Source organism: Brachycentrus maculatus, unplaced genomic scaffold (assembly GCF_059751285.1).
Source record: "Brachycentrus maculatus isolate JH-2025_06_01 unplaced genomic scaffold, ASM5975128v1 h1tg000211l, whole genome shotgun sequence".
NCBI classification, from domain to species: Eukaryota; Metazoa; Arthropoda; class Insecta; order Trichoptera; family Brachycentridae; genus Brachycentrus; species Brachycentrus maculatus.
Window position 1 is genome coordinate 904,014 of NW_028280962.1, and position 21,201 is coordinate 925,214.

The window sequence follows — 21,201 nt, forward strand, 5'->3', positions numbered from 1 at the left end:
TGCATTTTGAAGAAAAGGTATTGTTTAATTATTTTTTTAAATATACTAAATATTTTTCAAATGGAGAAAAAATCTTCAGATTGTACCTAAAAAGATTTGTTGCACAGTAAAAAGTTACATAAGTGGCTTGATATTTATTTTTAATGCATTATGTTATATTTTTAAACTCTAAAAACGTTCTCCTGAAATATCACGTTTTTTTATTAATGACGTTCTTGAAAGGAGTGAGCAAGTTGAAGTTTTTAAAAGAATAACTGATTTATTTGGCATTCATCGTGACCAATTGGATAAAGCTATTATACCACGAGACATTAAGAACAACAACAAACCCCGATAATTTTTTGTTTTTTTTTCCACTTACTATGATAAAAATTTGTTTGGATTATGATAACTGTATTATAATTTACCGAATGCAAGCCCTCAAAAAATAAGAATGGAAAAACTCAACAAAAATTTGCCTTCATTCATACCTGTAGGTACAATACAATATACTACAAACAGTATTGTCATAAAAAATGTTATCTTTTCCCATTGTTTGAATATTGGCTAAATAATTGATGAGATCATTGGGCCTCCCATGTTTGAGTCCCTGCGCAGTGGGTAGGTAGGTAGGTAGGTACCTGAAATAAGACTTCTACGTAGCACGTTTTTTTAGACTCATATTCTACCTACCAGCGACGACAAATCTGGGTAAAAAAAGAAGTTGACACATGAGTGGTCGCGCACCTTAACAACTTCTAACAATTTTATTTTTAATTTATCATTATTTTATTATATTAGGCAACGGAGTATTCACCCTACTTATGATATCGCTCACTCCTTTCAAAAACATCATGTATCAAAAATCGTGAATTTTCGTTGTGTCATGTTTTCGGAATGCCCTGAAAATGTACTATATCCCAGCAAAAGCGGCATATTTTAAACTTAATATTTACTTGCTGCAGGGCAGAAACTGTTGTTTTTGAATTTTAAAAAGACTTGTTTAATTATTTTCATAAATATTCTTAATATTTTTCAAATGGAGAAAAAACATTTAGGTTTTACCTAAAAAGATCTGTTCCACAGTAAAAAGTTCAATAAGTGACTTGATATTTATTTTCAATATATTTCATTATTTTTTTAAACTTTAAAAACGATGTCCTGAAAGATCAATTGAAAATGTGAAACAACAAAAATTGTATCCCGATTTTACTGTTAATTTACATTTAAAAACTTTCAATGTCCCTGTCACTGCCAATCTAAATGAATACAAGTTTGTAAATCCGATACTTTGCGGGAAACCCGCTTGGCACAGCGCGGGTGTAAACTGTGCACCTTCGAGTTAAGCTTAGACTATGATGTTAACTAACTAACCGTCACGCCGCTTCCCACAGGGGTAGGCAGAGAGAATAGAACGCAACACCACTCTGTCTTGGCAAACATTCTTCGCCTCCTCCACGTTCATGCATCTCCTCATACATACCCGCCGATTATTACAACTCCTAACCTGACCACTTTCAAGTGTTTGGCATACCTGATCGTGCCATGTTTTTGTCGGTCTTCCTCTGCTCCTTTTCCCAATCACATTAGCCTCATAAATTTGTTTTACCGTTCTTTCCTCACTCGTTCGTTCTACATGTCCAAACCATGTCAACACACCTTTCTTAATATTATCGATAATGCTTATCTCAGCTTTGTATTCTTTCCTTATTTCACTATTCAAACATCTATCATACATGGTTTTGTCGCACATTCTTCTGAGAGATCGCATTTCGACTGCATTCAGTCTACTTTCATCCTTCTTTTGCCAACTCCATGTTTCACTTCGATACATTAGAGTTGGACTATGATGTTCTCTGCGCTAATCTAACCATGATCTATGTAGATAGAGATGTCGAAAATGTTTGGTTAGTGTATTTGAAAGTTTCGCGACCCCTGGAAGGCTTTGGACGGCGCCCGCCGGCACCGCTCCAACAGCCGACAACGGTGTAAATGAAAATTCCAATCTTTCACCGACACCACCCGTTCATGATCAACTTTGTGGCCGTCCGTGGCGCCTACTATGTACCACGCACCGTGTACCATGCGCCGACCTCTCCTCTCCAGCCACAGCCACATTACTACGGAAACTACGCGAGGCAATGTGACCAACAACGACATGAATCACGAAAATTTCGTCCTTATCAACGGATCATTCTCATGATCTGTTATTATTGGCTAATAAATTTATATGAAAATTTTATATTATTTTTTGACATCTCATCAAAGATGAAGAAGAATATGGAAGTCTGGGCATTTACGGGGCTGACGACCATCATAGGCTGATTTGAGTGATCACTTTACACACGTGCAACATAGTGGTATATTCAAATGTTTGATTTAATAAGATAATTAACGTGTAACATTCACCAATTCTACCCATTATTGACAACCGCACTACTCAAATTCTTGGAATTTCTATATATATGAACCAATTTCGAAACATTGTTCTTGAATCACTAGAACTTCACTAAAGACACTTATTATTGATGAGATGAAAAGAAGCTTTTTATTGAGCAGAAACTCTTTTATCATTTTTTAGTATAGGAGGTCCGAATCTGGATTATTATCACGGAATGAGAAACGCCAGAAAATATCATTTTCATTTTTATTTTTAAGCTTATGATTTGACCAGATAATTTATTTACAACATTTTGAGTGTGTCCAAATACTTGTTCTCAAAATCTGAATTATCTCCAATTATAGGAGTATTTTTCATATTAATAATAATATGAAAATAACTCCTGTAAATGGAGATAATCCAGATTATATATTATTTTTCTTAATCTATGATGAGATGTCAAAAAGTAATATGAAAAATTACAAAACTATCGGTGATATTCTTATTGAAATCTATGGAGAAGTAAGGGAGATATTAATATACTCTCCTTATCATCCATTGTTCATTTTGTATAATACCACTTTTATAAACACCTAGGCAGGCACTGTGGCGTAGTTGGGTAGACGCTCGACTGCGAAACTAGCGTCGCGTGTTCGATTCCCGCCAATTGCAAAATGAATTCAAGAAAGATTTTTTTTCAATTGGTCTGGGTGTTTGTGATGTAAAAAACTAACTAACTAACTAACCATCACGCCACTTCCCCGCAGGGGTAGACAGAGAGAATAGAACGCCACACCCTTCTGTCTTTCCAAACATTCCTCACCTCTTCCACGTTCATGCATCTCCTCATACACACCCGCCGATTTTTTCGACTCCTAACCTGACCGCTTTCAAGTATTTGGCATACCAGATCGTGCCAAGTTTATTTTTCACATTAACTTTCCCTATCCTTACTATCCTACCTGCAAACAAGATAGTGACACGCGAAGACTCGGTAAGGACACATTATTGTGAATTAAATATTGAAACGTATCCTAAAAATACCTCGGTAATTGGGTTCTCTACCCTCTCTGCCTTCCTTCTTCCTTCAGAACTAACCTTCTTCAAAACCGACACCTCTCGTCTCGCCTTTTTTCACCTTGTTTTTTTTTCTCTTCCTTTTTTATTTCGTCTGTTTGTCGCCTTTACGTCCGTTCCGCGTGAATTTATTACTCCCTGATCTTTCTGAACTCCTAGTAAGAATTTTTACTTTGTATCGAGTTTTGCGTCGTAAAAAGGTACGAATTGACACGGATTACGAAAAATCCAAATAAAAGGGTCTCTGCTAAATAAAAGCATTCTCAATCCAACATAGATGGCTGTTCTGAACTCATACCTATTATGTCATGAGATAATGATATATCTTTGTTTATAACTTTGTTTATAACATTTTTCTTCTTCTAAACCCTCATCAGCACCCGATGGTACATAGGGCACTGCATCATAAAAACGCAGTGTTATCTTGATCGTTAACACATGTAGGAAAGGTGATAAGCCCTCCATAACATTTTCAGTGTAAGTATCAATATTTTATTTATTGATTTGGCGTTTAATTTGTAGAACTCCATTTTAATTTATGTATTAATTTTTAAATCAAACACAGATTTTTTGAGTCTACTAAGTTGTATTTTATTAACAAAAACACATAAAAAATTAATATTGTGACAATTGTTTCGCCTAGTTATGGCAATTTCAAACGAATGTGAAGATCAAATGGACTGACGGTCCTTATGTAGCTATACAATTCTTACACGTGCAGTAATAATTTATGGGAGACAACAGTAGCTAATAGGGGGTGCAATGGTTTGAAAATGCCAAAACTAGAAAAGGCGAAACAATTGTCACAATATTATTTTTTTATGTGTTTTTGTTAATAAAATACAACTTAGTAGACTCAAAAAATCTGTGTTTGATTTAAAAATTAATGCATATCGCTCACTCCTTTCAAGAACGTCATAAATAAAAAAAACTTGATTTTTTAGGAGAATGTTTTTGAAGTTTAAAAATATAACACAATGTATTAAAAATAAATATCGAGCCACTTATTTATCTTTTAACTGTGCAACACATCTTTTTAGGTAAAACCTGGAGGTTTTTTCTCCATTCGAAAAATATTTATCTAATACATTAAAAAAGATAATTTAACAATACCTTTTCTTCAAAATTTTCTGTCCTGTAGCGGGTAAATATTAAGTTAAAAATATGCCTCTTTTGCTGGGATTTAGTACATTTTCTGGGCATTCCGAAAACATGCACAACTGAAAATTGACGATTTTTGATTTATGACGTTCTTGAAAGGAGTGAGCGATATATCAATATTTAATTTATAAATAAATATGATTTTTTTTAATTCACCTGACTTCATGACCAGTGGCCGTCGAGCTGAATTATAAATTAGGGTTAAACCCCATAATAAGAATTCTAAAATACATTTTTGTCTCGTTTAAAAATACCTGATGAGTATCAAACGAAGGCAGGCATTATGGTTTTCAGCAATATATAAACATATATGTATGAATAAACGTTTGCGTAATCATCCACTGTCCCTCTCGCACTCGTTAGCTCAGCCCTGGCCGGGTATCTTGCGTCACGTAACAAATTGGTAAAGGAAATCGGTAACAGTTAAGATTAAATCAGACATCCGTTAAAATGAAGATAACACCGCGAAAAATAAACGGCGAGCCGTTTCTTGCATCGCATTCTGTTTAAATTAAATTAAAATCGAGATATACTCGAATTGTAGCGTGAATTAACCTCTATAGGGCTGGGAGCCAAGTTTAATGGTAACTACAAATTAATTAATAAAATCATTTTTATAATACGGCTGTCCAAACTTAAAACACAGTAAGGGACATTTTTTTTGTATATTATTATATATACTTATAACCCTTATCCGCACCCAATGGTGCATAGGGCACTGGATCGAATTGACGCAGTGTTATCTAGATCATTACTTATTTTCATTTTTTTTTATTTTCACCCCTCTGGGAATCGCCCGGGTTCGATCTCCAGCACGGTAGCTAAACACGCTGACCATTACACCACAGAGACGGACAATATATATATATATTTATGTATACATAAATATATATATATATATATATATATATATATATATATATATATATATATATATATATATATATATATATATATATATATATATATATATATATATATATATATATATATATATATATATATATATATATATATATATATATATATATATATATATATATATATATATATATATATATATATATATATATATATATATATATATATCTTTTGTTTATAAGTTGTATCACAAATTAATATTTAATATGATCTCATTTGGGCTCAATCAAAGATTTTACTTTTCTTGGGATCTGTTATATATTATTTTTCGTCTCGAAACCATACCTAAATTATGGACAAAATGAGTTTTTCCACCGTAGTGCAATCAATCAATTTTGGATAGCCGATTTTTACAGATTGCCGATAGATTTTCAATTAGGTTTATGTCTGGCAAAATTCTTGACCAGTCTTAGACAGTTTATTGTTTTTGTGTGAAAATTTTCATATTTTTTTTGGATTTGTGGCAGGGGGTTAAATCCTGCTGAAATATCCCATTTCCTACCATTTGACCTTAGTTTTTGTATCTCTGATAGTACCTATCTTTTCCAGTAGAATTGGGTAATACTTCTCGCTATTCATCATCCCAGTTTCTGAAAAACCTGGTCCATAGTACGAGGAACACCCCCAATACATGTTTTTTAGAGGGTGTTGAAAATACGAAAAAAATATTTGTTTCAATTAACGTGTTCGATACTGTAAATATTTATAAAGTTTTTTTTTCATAAAAAAGGTCCCGTAACTCACTTCATATCAAGCTTTTTATTAAAAAATATATACATGGTCAAATTTCATTTAAAAATTTATTACAATACCATATTTTATCATTTCAACGAATTATACAAATATGTAAAATATTGTAAGCACAAACATTGTTTCGTGTTATTGAATTTGAAAATTAAAAAAAGCAATCATTCGAGAAAAAGTTATGTTTTACATACACATATAAAATCATCAAATATATCTCTTCTTAGTACCTACATCTTATATTTTATTTCTATATGGCAAATTGTGGTCAGAAACTTATGTCCACACGTGTACAAAACTTGGAAGTTCTACATACTCGTATACGTAAGTGACAGGTAAATTTAAATGGCCTTCCTACAAAACATTTCGTAACGTTTCCTCCAATACCCTTCAAAGAAGGTAAGTATATGTACAATATTTAAAATAAACTAATTCTTTTTGATTGAATAATTGGCATTTTGGATACATTGAGAAAATTGAATCACGATTCACGAACATCCGAAAAAAGTGCAGTAAAAAAACTTATGTAGGGTAAATCTAGAAGAGATGGTCGTAGAGGCGAGATGGCGCACATAAATATTTATATTTTTTTTTTGAAATTTGATTTATTTTGCACTTGAAGGTGATTTTTTAAAGTATTGTTTTCAATATTTTGAGTGTGTCCAAATATGTTTTACAATTCTTGATTTCTCCATTGAGCAGTTATTTAGCATTTATGACATCACAGGTTTTATAAGATAAAACTGTTCAGCTGACCCCAACAGTATACAAAGACGATAAGTTGTAATGGAGCCAGGAAGAAGAAGAAGAACAAAAACTCTGTAAACATTAGTCATAAGGTTAATACTGTATATAGCTCCTAGCCTAGGTGAAGTTGACCATGGATCTTCCTCAAAAGACATCTAGAGGAAGACAAAACAATTCATGGATGCTACAGAAAATTAACATGATTCGATGGCATGGTCTGGGTGACGTAGTCCATGATAGAAGGACCTAAAACCTGAGGACGAGGAGAGCTGATTCAACAGTCTACAAAGACGATTAGTTGGAATGGAGCCAGGAAAAAAAAGGAGAACAAAGACCCTGTGTAAAACATTAGTCATAAGGTTAATATATATCTCAAAAAAAAAAGAAAAGAAAAGAAAAAAAAAGAAGCAGAGGAAGACAGAGAAAAACATGGCACGATCATGTATGCCAAATACTTGAAAGTGGTCAGGTTAGGAGTCGTAACAATCGGTGGGTATGTATGAGGAGATGCATGAACGTGGAGAGGCGAAGAATGTTTCCAAAGACAGAGTGGTGTGGCGTTCTATTCTCTCTGCCTACCCCTGCGGGGAAGCGGCGTGATGGTTAGTTAGTTAGTTTTTAGCCTAGGTGACGTTGCCTATGACAGAAGGATCTACAACCTGAGAACGTGGAGAAAGAGTACAAGAAGAAAAAAGAAGAAAAAGAAGAAAGATTCCATGTAAAACATTAGAAATTAGGTTGATATGTTATAAAGCTCCTAGCCTAGGTGACGCTACCCATGACAGAAGGACCTACAACCTGAGAACGAGGAGAGCTGACTCCAACAGTACACAAAGACGATAAGTTCTGATGGACCTAGAAAGAATAATAAGAATAAAGACTCTGTACGACATTAAGCGTAAGGCTAAGCTCCTAGCCTATGTGACGTTACCCATGACAGAAGGACCTACAACCTGAGAACGAGGAGAGCTGATTCAACAGTCCACAAAGACGATAAGTCCTCACGGAGCTAAGAATAAATGAATATGGATAGGTACTCACTCGGTAGGATGTCGCACTCCATATGGTGCCTCGTGTTGACCAAGAGTGTGGGCTGGACAAGAGCCGCGCGGTGGTCCGCGCTAGCTACGCTGGCCATCACCATTCACGTTCCTCTCCCGTCCACGTGGCGTCTCTAAACTCACTGCCTACCCCTGCAGCGACCTTCGGCAGGACGTCTCTAACTTTTTCTGGACTTTTGAATGGCGTTCCTGGGCCGCAGACGACTATTAGTAGTTACGGAAAGCCTGGAAATGAAAAATTTCGCTTTGATGGACAAGTTTGTTTGAGTATCATTTCTTTCTGATTTTTAGGTTTGTAAGATCAAATATAAACTCGTATGGATAACGACATCATATTTGGTTTATTTTGGTACACAAATTTAAGACACATTCATTTTAAAATGACCGTAACCAGGGAATTGTCATGGATCTTCCTAGAAAGGCATCTAGAGTAAGACTAAATAATTTTATTTATCGTTCCGGCAGTCACTTTGTAGTAAAAATCTAACTAACTAACTAACCATCACGCCGCTTCCCCGCAGGGGTAGGAAGAGAGAATCGAACGCCAAACCACTCGGTCTTTGCAAACATTCTTTGCCTCTTCTACATTCATGCATCTCCTCATACATACCCGACGATTATTACGACTCCTGACCCGGCCGCTTTCAAGTATTTGACATACCTGATTGTGTCAAGTTTTCCTCGGTCGTCCTCTGCTTCTTTTTCCAACTACATTCGCCTCATAAATTTGTTTAACCGTTCTTTCTTCACTCATACGCTCCACATGTCCAAACCATCTCAACACACCTTTCTTAATTTTATCGATAATGCTTATCTCAGCCTTACATTCTTTCCTTATTTCATCATTCGAACATCTATCAAATATCGTTTTGCCACACATTCGTCTGAGCGATCGCATTTCGACTGCATTCAGTCTGCTTTCATCCTTCTTTTGCCAACTCCATGCTTCGCTTCCAAACATAAGGGTTGGAACCAGAACTCCATTGTGTACTGCCAGTTTAGCTTCCGCTGATAGATTTTTATTTGCTAAAACTGATTTTAGTGCACCATTCACTCTGTTCCCAGCATTCACTCTCCTATCTATGTCTTTATCAATCTTTCCATCCCTAGAAAACATACTACCCAAATATATGAAATCATCTACCTGTTCCAAAATCTCCCCATTTACCAATATTTCACACTCAGATCTACATTCATCTCTTTCAAAAACCATGATTTTGGATTTGCTAACATTCATCAATAAATCACTTTCCTTGCTAATCTCTAAAATCTATCCATTTTTTATTTAAGTTTTACTTATTAAAGACTACCTATTATTTCTTAAAATAATCAGTTTATCGTGACACGTGTTTCGATGCATTTCACATCTATGTATAATGTTGAAGCCTAAGTAGGACTATGAAAAACAGTGTTGCATAAGCCGTAGCTAGAATTCAATTTCGTATTAACATTTATTTTCATTTTATATTTTATATTTGTCCGCCTCCGTAGTGTAATGGTCTGCACGCTCGGCTACCGTTCTGGAGGTCTCGGGTTCGATTCCCAAGGGGGGTGAAATAAATATAAGTGATTTTTTCACTGTAATATTTATTCAATATTACCATGGACTGGTACCTGAAGCGGAGGGCTGATCACCTTTCCTTCATGTGTAAACGATCAAGATAACACTGCGTTTATATGACACAGTGCCCTATGCACCATTGGGGTGCGGATAAGGGTTTTATTATATTATTATATTATTATACACTTTATTATTTTTTCCATATATTTTTCTGGCTTAAAATGATTATTTCATTAATTGATTCGGCAGTCGCTATGTGGTAATATCTACAACATTTTGAGTGTGTCCAAATACTTGTTTACATCTCACCAATAGATGTCTCTAGTGAAGTTTTAGTGATTCATGAACAAGGTTTCTAAATTGGTTCATATATATAGAACTTCCAAGAATTTGAGTAGTGTGGTTGTCAATAATGGGTAGAATTGGTGAATGTTACACGTGTGTAAAGTGATCACTTAAACCAGCCTATGACGGTCGTAAGCCCCGTAAATGCCTAGACTTCCACATTCTTCTTCATCTTTGATGAGATGTCAAAAAATAATATGGTAATATCTATACGTATTTAATTAAATTTTTACTTGGTTAATACCTTTATTTCTTAAAATCTATTATGACACGCGTTTCAATGCATTCCGTACCACTTTCAAACACCGTATGCGAAACTTAATTTAAAAATTAATATATTTAGCTCCATACTTATACCATAGTGTATGTTGTATTATAATGTATACCTACATACGTGCAGGTTATATGTTTATATGAGATTTTAAAAACATATATTTTAAATATATCTATAAAAATTAATGCATGTGCATAGAACGGTGAAAAGTGAAACAAAAGTGAAAAAAAAAATATTACATGAATAAATAACCAGTCGACGTCAAAATCAAGGATTTTTAATAATAAAACCCTTATCCGCACTCCAATGGTGCATAGGGCACTGCGTCATATAAACGCAGTGTTATCTTGATCGTTTACTTATGAAGGAAAGGTGATCAGCCCTCCACTTCAGGTACCAGTCCAGGGTAATATTGAGTAAATATGACAGTGAAAAAATCACTTATATTTATTTTACCCCCCTTGGGAATCGAACCCGGGACCTCCAGAACGGTAGCCGAGCGTGCTGACCATTACACTACGGAGCCGGATGTTTATATGAGATTTAAAAAAAATATGTATTTTAAATATATCTATACAAATTAATGCATGTGCATGGAACGGTGAAAAGTGAAACAAAAGTGAAAAAAATATATAAGTATGTATTACATGAATAAATAACGAGTCGTCAAAATCAAGGATTTTTAAATTATTAAATTAATTTAAAAGCAAGTATTAAATCACTGTAAAATTTCGTAATTTATACACTATGTTTATAATATGTTTAAATGGAGTTTGTGGAAATATTTATGAAAATACTGCGTTTCGATGTTATCGAAATTAAATTCACTGTTATCTAAAATTTTGTTAAAAACGACTGTAGTATTTTGATATTTCGTATAAACGGAGTTAGTGAAAAAATAAATATTTATGAAAATATTACGTTTGCTATGCTTTTTAAATGAATCTTTGGGCTAGTAGACAAAATGTTTGGCCACGAATGAGTAGTTGACTACAAATTAAAAATTATATAAATGTATCTAAATAAATGTATTAAAATAATTACAATGTATTATTATTTATTATATTTATATCAGCCATTGGATTATTTACCCTACGGATGATATATCAATACTACATCTTAACTGAAGGCACCACAGTCACCCACGCCACAATTCTAAATCTATTAAATTACGCCTAACATAAGAAAGGAATCTAACAATATTGCATATATACAAACACCTTTCAAAAAATGATGCAATACGGATGCTCAATAAACGGCAAAATGGTGAACGTTACACATGTGTATAAAGTGACTATATAAACCAGCCAAATGCCAGGTCGTAAGCACTGGGATGCTCAGACTTCCATCTTTCTTTAAAAAAATGATGGATGTTTCCTATCAAGTTTAGACAACGATAATATTGAAATAAAAAATTGAGATATTTATTCAGAATAGGAACAGGAATCAGGAAACAGGAATCAGGAACAGGTAGATGATTTCATATATTTGGGTAGTATGTTTTCTTGGGATGTAAAGATTGATAAAGATATAGAAAGGAGAGTGAATGCTGGGAACAGAGTGAATGGTGCACTAAAATCAGTTTTAGCAAATAAAAATCTATCAGCGGAATCTAAACTGGCAGTGCACAATGGAGTTCTGGTTCCAACCTTTATGTATGGAAGCGAAGCATGGAGTTTGCAAAAGAAGGATGAAAGCAGACTGAATGCAGTCGAAATGCGATCCCTCAGACGAATGTGTGGCAAAACGATGTTTGATAGATGTTCGAATGATGAAATAAGGAAAGAATGTAAGGCTGAGATAAGCATTATCGATAAAATTAAGAAAGGTGTGTTGAGATGGTTTGGACATGTAGAACGAATGAGTGAAGAAAGAACGGTTAAACAAATTTATGGGACGAATGTAGTTGGAAAAAGAAGCAGAGGACGACCGAGGAAAACTTGGCACAATCAGGTATGTCAAATACTTGAAAGCGGCCAGGTCAGGAGTCGTAATAATCGTCGGGTATGTATGAGGAGATGCATGAATGTAGAAGAGGCAAAGAATGTTTGCAAAGACAGAGTGGTGTGGCGTTCGATTCTCTCTGTCTGCCCCTGTGGGGAAGCGGCGTTATGATGGTTAGTTAGTTAGTTAGTTAGACAATCATTTAAAATAAGTCCAACAAGATTCTTACAAGAACAAAAATATTATTTTGTTCATAAACCTAAATTGCTAGAAATATGTCGTTTTTTTCTAACCACCCTACCTTCGGGTTATTTTCAGGTTTTTTTCTTATAAACAAGCAAAAAATCACAACGTTTGATATCACAAAATATTGTCAGGTTTCATACCTTAAAAAAAATATAATAAAAATTTGTCAGTGTATCCGGTACACATTAAATTTTTTTGGAACAGATATCTTTTCTCGTGCGCGTAGGTCATACGGGTTAGCGCGGAATGGTGAAGAAAAATCGCGCGTATCACGTACGTTCATATGTGTAGGGCGGTGAAATAATTTTATTCGGTATGAATTTTATTTAATTGTATTGTTAGACACAATATAACACAATGTGAGTCATATGTATAATACACACAATCAATCATTGTATTGGTAGGTAAAAAATACCTGTAAACTTTACATATTATTATTTTTTGACATCTCATCAAAGATGAAGAAGAATATGGAAGTCTGGGCATTTACGGGGCTTACGACCGTCATAGGCTGGTTTAAGTGATCACTTTACACACGTGTAACATTCACCAATTCTACCCATTATTGACAACCACACTACTCAAATTCTTGGAAGTTCTATATATATGAACCAATTTAGAAACCTTGTTCATGAATCACTAGAACTTCACTAGAGACATCTATTGGTGAGATGTAAAGAAGCTTTTTATTAAGCAGAAACTCTTATATTAGTATGTGAGATCCGAATCCTGGATTATAATCACACACATGAGAAACGCCTGAAAATACCATTTTCATTTTTACATATTAAATGTAAAAATCCGACAATCGATTAAAAATACCATAACAAGGCTAAAAAATTATCACAATTTTGATTTTATGTTTTTTTTTTAAACAAAAAAATACGATTTAGTAACACTTATCATACCTAAATTTAGTAGACTCAGAAAATCTTGGTTTGATTTTAATATTTTATGTACAAATTAAAATGGAGTTCTTCAAATTAAACGCTATATCTATATCGCTCACTCCTTTCAACAACGTCATATACTTATAAAAAAAACTTGATTTTTCAGGAGATCGTTTTTATAGTTTAAAATATAATAAAATGTATTAAAAATAAATACCAAGCCACTTATTGAACTTTATACTGTGCAACAGATCTTTTTAGGTAAAACCTGATTTTTTTCTCCATTTGAAAAATATTGAGTATATTTAAAAAGATAATTTAACAATACCTTTTCTTCAAAATGCAAAAACAACACTTTCTGTCCTGTAGCGGGTAAATATTAGGTTGTCCAATTATGAATAGCTCTTTTACACTTAATTGTGGTATTTAATTTTTAAATGACTTTTACATTTTAATTCACTTTTTATTTTTCTCGTAAAACTCATCTCATTCGTACAGGTGATAGCTGCTGTAGAAAGAGCATTCATGCCATCGACCAGCAACGTCAAAGGCACACACGCCAAATCCAATACTTTGGTTGTATCATGTAGAAGAGACTTGAGTGCGTCATTACATTTTATATACATATATATATATATATATATATATATATATATATATATATATATATATATATATATATATATATATATATATATATATATATATATATATATAACTAACTAACTAACTAACTAACCATCACGCCGCTTCCCCGCAGGGGTAGGCAGAGAGAATAGAGCGCCACACCACTCTGTCCTTGCAAACATTCTTCGCCTCTTCCACGTTCATGCATCTCCCCATACATACCCGCCGATTGTTACGACTCCTAACCTGACCACTTTCAAGTATTTGGCATACCTGATCGTGCCATGTTTTTCTCGGTCTTCCTCTGCTTCTTTTCCCGCTAACATTCCCGTTAACATTATATATATATATATATATATATATATATATATATATATATATATATATATATATATATATATATATATATATATTCTGATTATTTTATCAGCCGTCTTCATAGTGTGTTGGTAAGCACATTTGCCTACCGTATTGGAGGCCTTGGGTCGATTCCCATGATGGTCAAAATAAATAAATAAGTGTTTATTCACGCCAACGTTTTGAAAATATTACCCTGGACTTCTTCCCGAAGCGTAATATAATAAACGACCAAATCAACTAATTAAATAACTAAGTTATCATCACGCTGCTTCCCCACAGGGGTAGGCAGAGAGAATTACAACACACCAATCTGTCGTTGCACACAATCTTCGCCCCTTCCACATTCATACATTTTCTCATATTATTCCGACTCCTGACCAGACCACATTCAAACATTTGAAATACTTGATCGAGCCAAGTTTTCCTTTGGCCTTTCTCTTCTTCTACTACCAACCACATTCGTCTGATATATTTGTTCAACTATCATTTCTTCACTCATTCGATTCACATGCCCAAACCATTTCAACACATCTTTCTTAATTGGCATTACACTAATTTGATGCAGTGCCCTATGCACCATTGAGGATAAGCGTTTTTGTGGTGCTAGTATTTTGTCAGTCTATCATTATGGTGTAAGGTATCATGGGATTACATTACCAAGATGAAGAATGAAGGGAAAATGATGGTAAGTTGGAACTACCATATTTCACAGGTTAGAACAACATAGCTACCGCTATGCTGAACAATATAACGCTGGATATTGATCTTTTCTCTCTTTGTTGTATGTATATAAGGTTAAAATCATTAAAAACAATAAAAAATGTATTAAAAAAAGACTCCACTGACAAGACACACAAGGTGGCTTGGTGGGTCTCTGCAAAAATTGTTTTATATTTATAAAAATTGGACCAGATAATTTATTTAAATAAATTATCTGGTCAAATCTGGCCTGGCGTTTCTCATGTGTGTGATTAAAATCCATGATTTGGACTTCACATACTAATATAAGAGTTTCTGCTTAGTAAAAAGCTTCTTTACATCTCACCAATAGATGTATCTAGTGAAGTTCTAGTGATTCAAGAACAAGGTTTCTAAATTGGTCCATATATATAGAACTTCCAAGAATTTGAGTAGCGTGGTTGTCAATAATGGGTAGAATTGGTGAATGTTACACGGTCGTCAGCCCCGTGCCCAGACTTCCATATTCTTCTTCATCTTTGATGAGATGTCAAAAAAATAATATGTTTTAATTTTTTTTTTTTAATTGTGAATTATATCAATTTACCTATACAAATTATGTTAATGTTATGTTATGTTTCATGTGTCTGGAGGGGTTTTTCGAAGCGGTATGCTTCTACATCTTTAGCAATAGTATTCTTACCTATTTTCGATGTTTGTTAAATGTATTCGCTTTAAATTTTAGTCCGTAATGTGTATGCAAATTATAAATAAATAAATTGAATTGAATTTAGTATATTCTGAGAAAAAATATTCTCAATTTCACATTGACGAACCTGGGAATTGAATCCATGACATTGACAACATAAGTATGGAAGTCAATCGTCTAACCACACACTCTACGAAAGGGAAACTAACATCACTGACTAGTTGACCGATGTATTAAAAACGTAAAAACTTAAACAACAAGCCTAAACATAGATGAAGAAGAATATATTTGGTATTATCTGTTTCTTAACTTGATATGTAACATGTATCGTTATTCATAACATTTTGAGTGTGTCTAAACACTTGTTCAAAAATCTGGTTTTACTCCCCAATGTGTTTTATGAGGTTCATAAAATTGAATATCATGTTTCCAGGCGTCTGCCAGTATGTAAAATTATCCTGTAAAAGATTTTGCAAACATTTACAAAAAAGGGTTTCTGCTTTAACAAAACAACTTTCTCAAATCTACCATAGATGCTGCCGCGAACTCAAACATGAAGCGACATGAGATTTATGATTTATATATGAGTTCCAAAAGTTTGAGTAGTATGGTTGTTATCATGGGTAGAATGGTGGATGTAGCACGTGTATAAAGTGATCACATAATCAGCCTATGGCAGGTCATAGGCCCTGTAGACTTACATAATCTTCTTCATCTATGTTGAGATGTCAAAATATATTATAAAATTTAGAATAAGCAGACGTCTCCCCGTTTTCTTTTGTCAGAACAAACTGATGCATAGGATGCTACAATGAATGCCTGCAGTGTTATCGCTGTCATAAAACAATAGTAATTACCTACATAGGTTGAATAAACTTTTTATTTAGCAGAGACCCTTGTATGTAAGATTATTCCTTAATTATTTTACAATTATTTTACATGCCTGAAAATATGAATTTCAAATTTTTTAAACTCATAAATTGACCAGTTATTTTATTCACATGAGAGCGTCCAAAGAAGTATGTGTGTGTGTGTGTGTGAGTGTAATACTGTTCGCATAAACAACATTTTTTTAATTTAACGTTGACAATTTCTTTATTATGTAAATATTATAGTATGTTATATTTCAAACGACTCTAATTTTGTTTTGGAATACAGCACTGAGAACCAAAATATATATATTTTTTAATAAATATATCAGGTAGGTAGGAATTATGTTGAAACAATAAACAAAAATATATAGATGTTTTATATAAACCAACCTAAGTATGGAAATTGTTTTCACTATAAAACAAGGATTTAAAAAACACTTTATTTATTATTATTGCGTATAAAAAATCACATAAAACCTTTGAAAACTGTGCAGTTACGAAATACACTCGATTCGATACAACAACATCGCGCAAAAAACAAAAACAATTTATGTTTATTTAAAAAAAAAGTAGCAAAACGTCAAATATCGGGGAAAAAAGCGACCAGCTCCCGCGTAGAAACCTCCGACCCGACGGTTCGAGGCGCACTGAAAAATAATTTGTTTGAATTTGGGCCGGCGACCAATTGCGTGCGGGGGCCCCGCCTCGGGCGGGCTCTGCGATTGGCCGGTTCGAAATAGGCCCCGCCCCGTTCTGGAACGTTGTCAGCTGTTTGGAACAAAATGGCCGCCAGAAGACCTGCGCACACGACCAGGCGGGGTATAAAGATTACGAATTAAGGGCGTCCGCGGTGGTTTTATTGCGGTTCCGAAAGGGCATGCGTGATCGATACCGAGTCTGAGAATTTGTCGAACGTTTCCAGGGTTTATAGGACATTTAACTTTTACCTACCTTGATTTTTGTTGCGTTTATTGACATAGAATCTAGAATTTAAACTGTGTTGCGAAATTTCATTCGCTTTTAAAGAAAACTATTAGTTAAGTATCAAATTATTTTTCTTTAAATCCAGGTAACATTAAAATCCAAAAACAGCGTTCTTGCATTGAAAAAAATAGTTTATCATCTAAATAATTATATAGTTTTTAAAAGAAAAGAGTTATTGAAAGGTAAGGAGTTGAAAAATAAATGAAAAAATATATTTTTCTTTGTATATCGGAGTCGTACAGGAGAAAGTGACCAACTAACAGAACGTAATATGTTCAGGAGGGCCATTTAGTCACTTTTGCTTGGCAAGAAAATAAACATCAATGCAGTTAGTCATTTTTAACAAGTCAATGTATTATACTTCCAAGTTTAAAATCGCTTTGGGATTTTTTCAGGGCAATATTAAGCTTGTAAGATATCAAATAGTCAATGATCACGTTTTTGCATATAAATGCACTTGGTCACTTTCTCCTGTATGACTACGATATATTCTAAAAATTCCAAAATACAATATTTAAGAAAATCGGGCCTGGAAATAGGTGTCACCTCTTCGGCGGTTGGGCGGTGAATGAGTTCTAGCTTTGCCAATATCCTCTTAAGGCTTCAACAACAAAAACAAAAACAACAAAAAAATAGTTTGGATTAAAAAAAACTGTGTATACTGTATATATATATATATATATATATATATATATATATATATATATATATATATATATATATATATATATATATATATATATATATATATATATATATATATATATATATATATATATATATATATATATATATATATATATATATATATATATATATATATATATATATATATATATATATATATATATATATATATATATATATATATATATATATATATATATATATATATGTATATATATATATATATATATATATATATATATATATATATATATATATATATATATATATATATATATATATATATATATATATATATATATATATATATATATATATATATATATATATATATATATATATATATATATATATATATATGTAAATATGTATATTATACATCGTGATGGAATTGCATTTTTAATATATTATTAGATTAAAACCAATATTTTTAGCTTTTCCACTTTATTTTTATTTGACCAGCGACCGGGTTTCGTCGTTACCGACATCCTCAGACTGGTTTAATCTAATAATATGTTAAATATACATATATATATATATATATATATATATATATATATATATATATATATATATATATATATATATATATATATATATATATATATATATATATATATATATATATATATATATATATATATATATATATTTATATATATATATATATATATATATATATATATATATATATATATATATATATATATATATACATATATATATATATATATATATATATATATATATATATATATATATATATAAATATATATATATATATATATATATATATATATATATATATATATATATATATATATATATATATATATATATATATATATATATATATATATATATATATATATAGTGTATATTGAGTTCAAACAAGTCTCTTATATATATATATATATAGTACCTACCTACATATGTCATCCCAGATCGGCTGTCCAAACTTAAAACACAGTAAGAGAAATTTTTTTGTCGTACGTTTTTTTTGCATTTTTGGACTAAGTTGAATGTACTTAGTCCAGAAATGCAAAAAAAACCTACTACAAAAAATGTCCGTTACTGTGTTTTGAGTTTGGACAGCCAAGATGTATTTTTGTTTTACAGACGTTGTATGTTCCTATTTCCTATCTACCTCCGCGTTTTTTTGTGATAACACTCTAACACGCGTTCAGCGTTTAGATATTGAACCCAGATGGCAAGCGTAGGTAGTAGGCATGCGCCCATTAGTTGATACGAGCTAGTTGACTACATAGGTAAGTTAACTACGAGAATAATATGTAGGTACATATTTCGAAATTTGTACAGTATTTTGTATTAAGACCTCCAATACAATTGATAACCACATTGTGAGACAAATATGTGACGATAATTACAACTTCTGAAATTTGAGTAATGTTCAAATTAAAAAAATAATGTTCAATTTCATATCTCAACATGGATGAAGAAGACAATCTAGGTATTTTAAAATTAATCTAAATTAACCAACCATCACGCCGCTTCCCCGCAGGGGTAGGCAGAGAGAATAGACTAGCAAACATTCTTCGCCTCTTCCACGTTCATGCATCTCCTCATACATACCCGCCGATTGTTACGACTCCTAACCTGACCACTTTCAAGTATTTGGCATATATATACATATAAATATATATATATATATATATATATATATATATATATATATATATATATATATATATATATATATATATATATATATATATATATATATATATATATATATTTGTGAAATGTGAATGGGATAACTGAACGAGGATGCCCACAAAAGACACGATTAGATCAATCAGAACCTAAAATCTGGTGGGGTCAAAAATCTACGTAATTGGAGGGCATGTATGGAAGATCGTGAAGCTAGAAGTGCATGTCTGGACAGAAGATTGTGGCGATCTATCCATTCTGCCTACCCCTGCGGAGAAACGGTGTGGTGGTAGTCGTAGTAGTAGGTACTAGTATTTGCATATATAAAGAATAACACAGGTATAAATAAAGTTAAAAGTACCACTCACCTGGAAAGTAGTAAAAAGTCTGGAGATATAAGAAATATGAGAATATAATAAACGGCGAGATATTTTAGGAATCGCAAAACAGTTTGTTAACATATCGCGGTTTGATAATACTATCGTATTTTAAGATACGCCGAATGGGCCTTGTTAAGTGCTCCGGTCGCTTAGGAGATTGGCGTCGGGGGGGGGGGGGATGTCGGCACAGACACACCTTTAATCTTCGAGGCAATCTTGATGGAAAATTATTTTCTGATCCTCGATTCGACGCGTGAGATAGACGCGAACTGAAAGCAAACAAACCCCTAAATCATAAAAAAAAATTCAGGCACAAAAATCACAATTTGAGGTGTTATGTACTTATGTAGGCAGTGTTGTTCACAGAGAATTAATTTGGGTAGGCAGTAGAGGTAGGTAGTAAGGTAAGCTGGTACTACCTACTTACTAGGGTAAGCAGTAGAGGTTGGTATTAAGGTAAGCTGGTACTACTTACTAGGGTAGGTAGTAGAGTTAGGTAGTAAGGTAAGCTGGTAGGTACTACTTAGTCATTCAATTAGATTTTTTTCTTTTTTTTGGTTAAATATATTGAACTATTATCTTATATTTTTTAACTCTTAGAAGTTAGGTAAGCCTTTCAAAACCTCTTTATATTTCAAAACCATGTAATTATTTCGAAGAAAAACTTATTTCTTATATTCAAAAACGGTGTTTTAAGCAATGAATTCAATTAGTCAAGAGGGTTGGTTTCTTCATCTTTCTGTGCCACGTCTAACGAAGATCGGCGATCATCATGGCTATCTTCACTTTAGATGCTGCAGCTCGGAACAGAGATTTGGTGCTTCTGCAAAACCATTGACGTAGGTTTTTCAGCCATGATGTCCTTCGGTGTCCTTGTCCGCGAAGAATCGCCCCTCAATCTTT

General features: G+C 32.8%; 1 protein-coding gene across 2 annotated transcripts in view; it reads right to left on the reverse strand.

Moving 5' to 3' along the window:
* The window catches only part of tup (LIM1_Isl and LIM2_Isl domain-containing protein tup), an 81,421-nt gene extending 64,196 nt beyond the window's left edge, over positions 1–17,225 (reverse strand). For both annotated transcript variants that reach the window (XM_088263957.1, XM_088263956.1), the window contains exons 1-2: positions 16,967–17,225; positions 8,051–8,295 (exon numbers count right to left, since the gene is read on the reverse strand). In XM_088263957.1, the coding sequence (XP_088120083.1) occupies positions 8,051–8,153 (103 nt within the window). In that variant the 5' untranslated portion in view covers positions 8,154–8,295; positions 16,967–17,225. The remainder of the gene's footprint in view (positions 1–8,050; positions 8,296–16,966) is intronic.
* Positions 17,226–21,201: the final 3,976 nt, after the last annotated feature.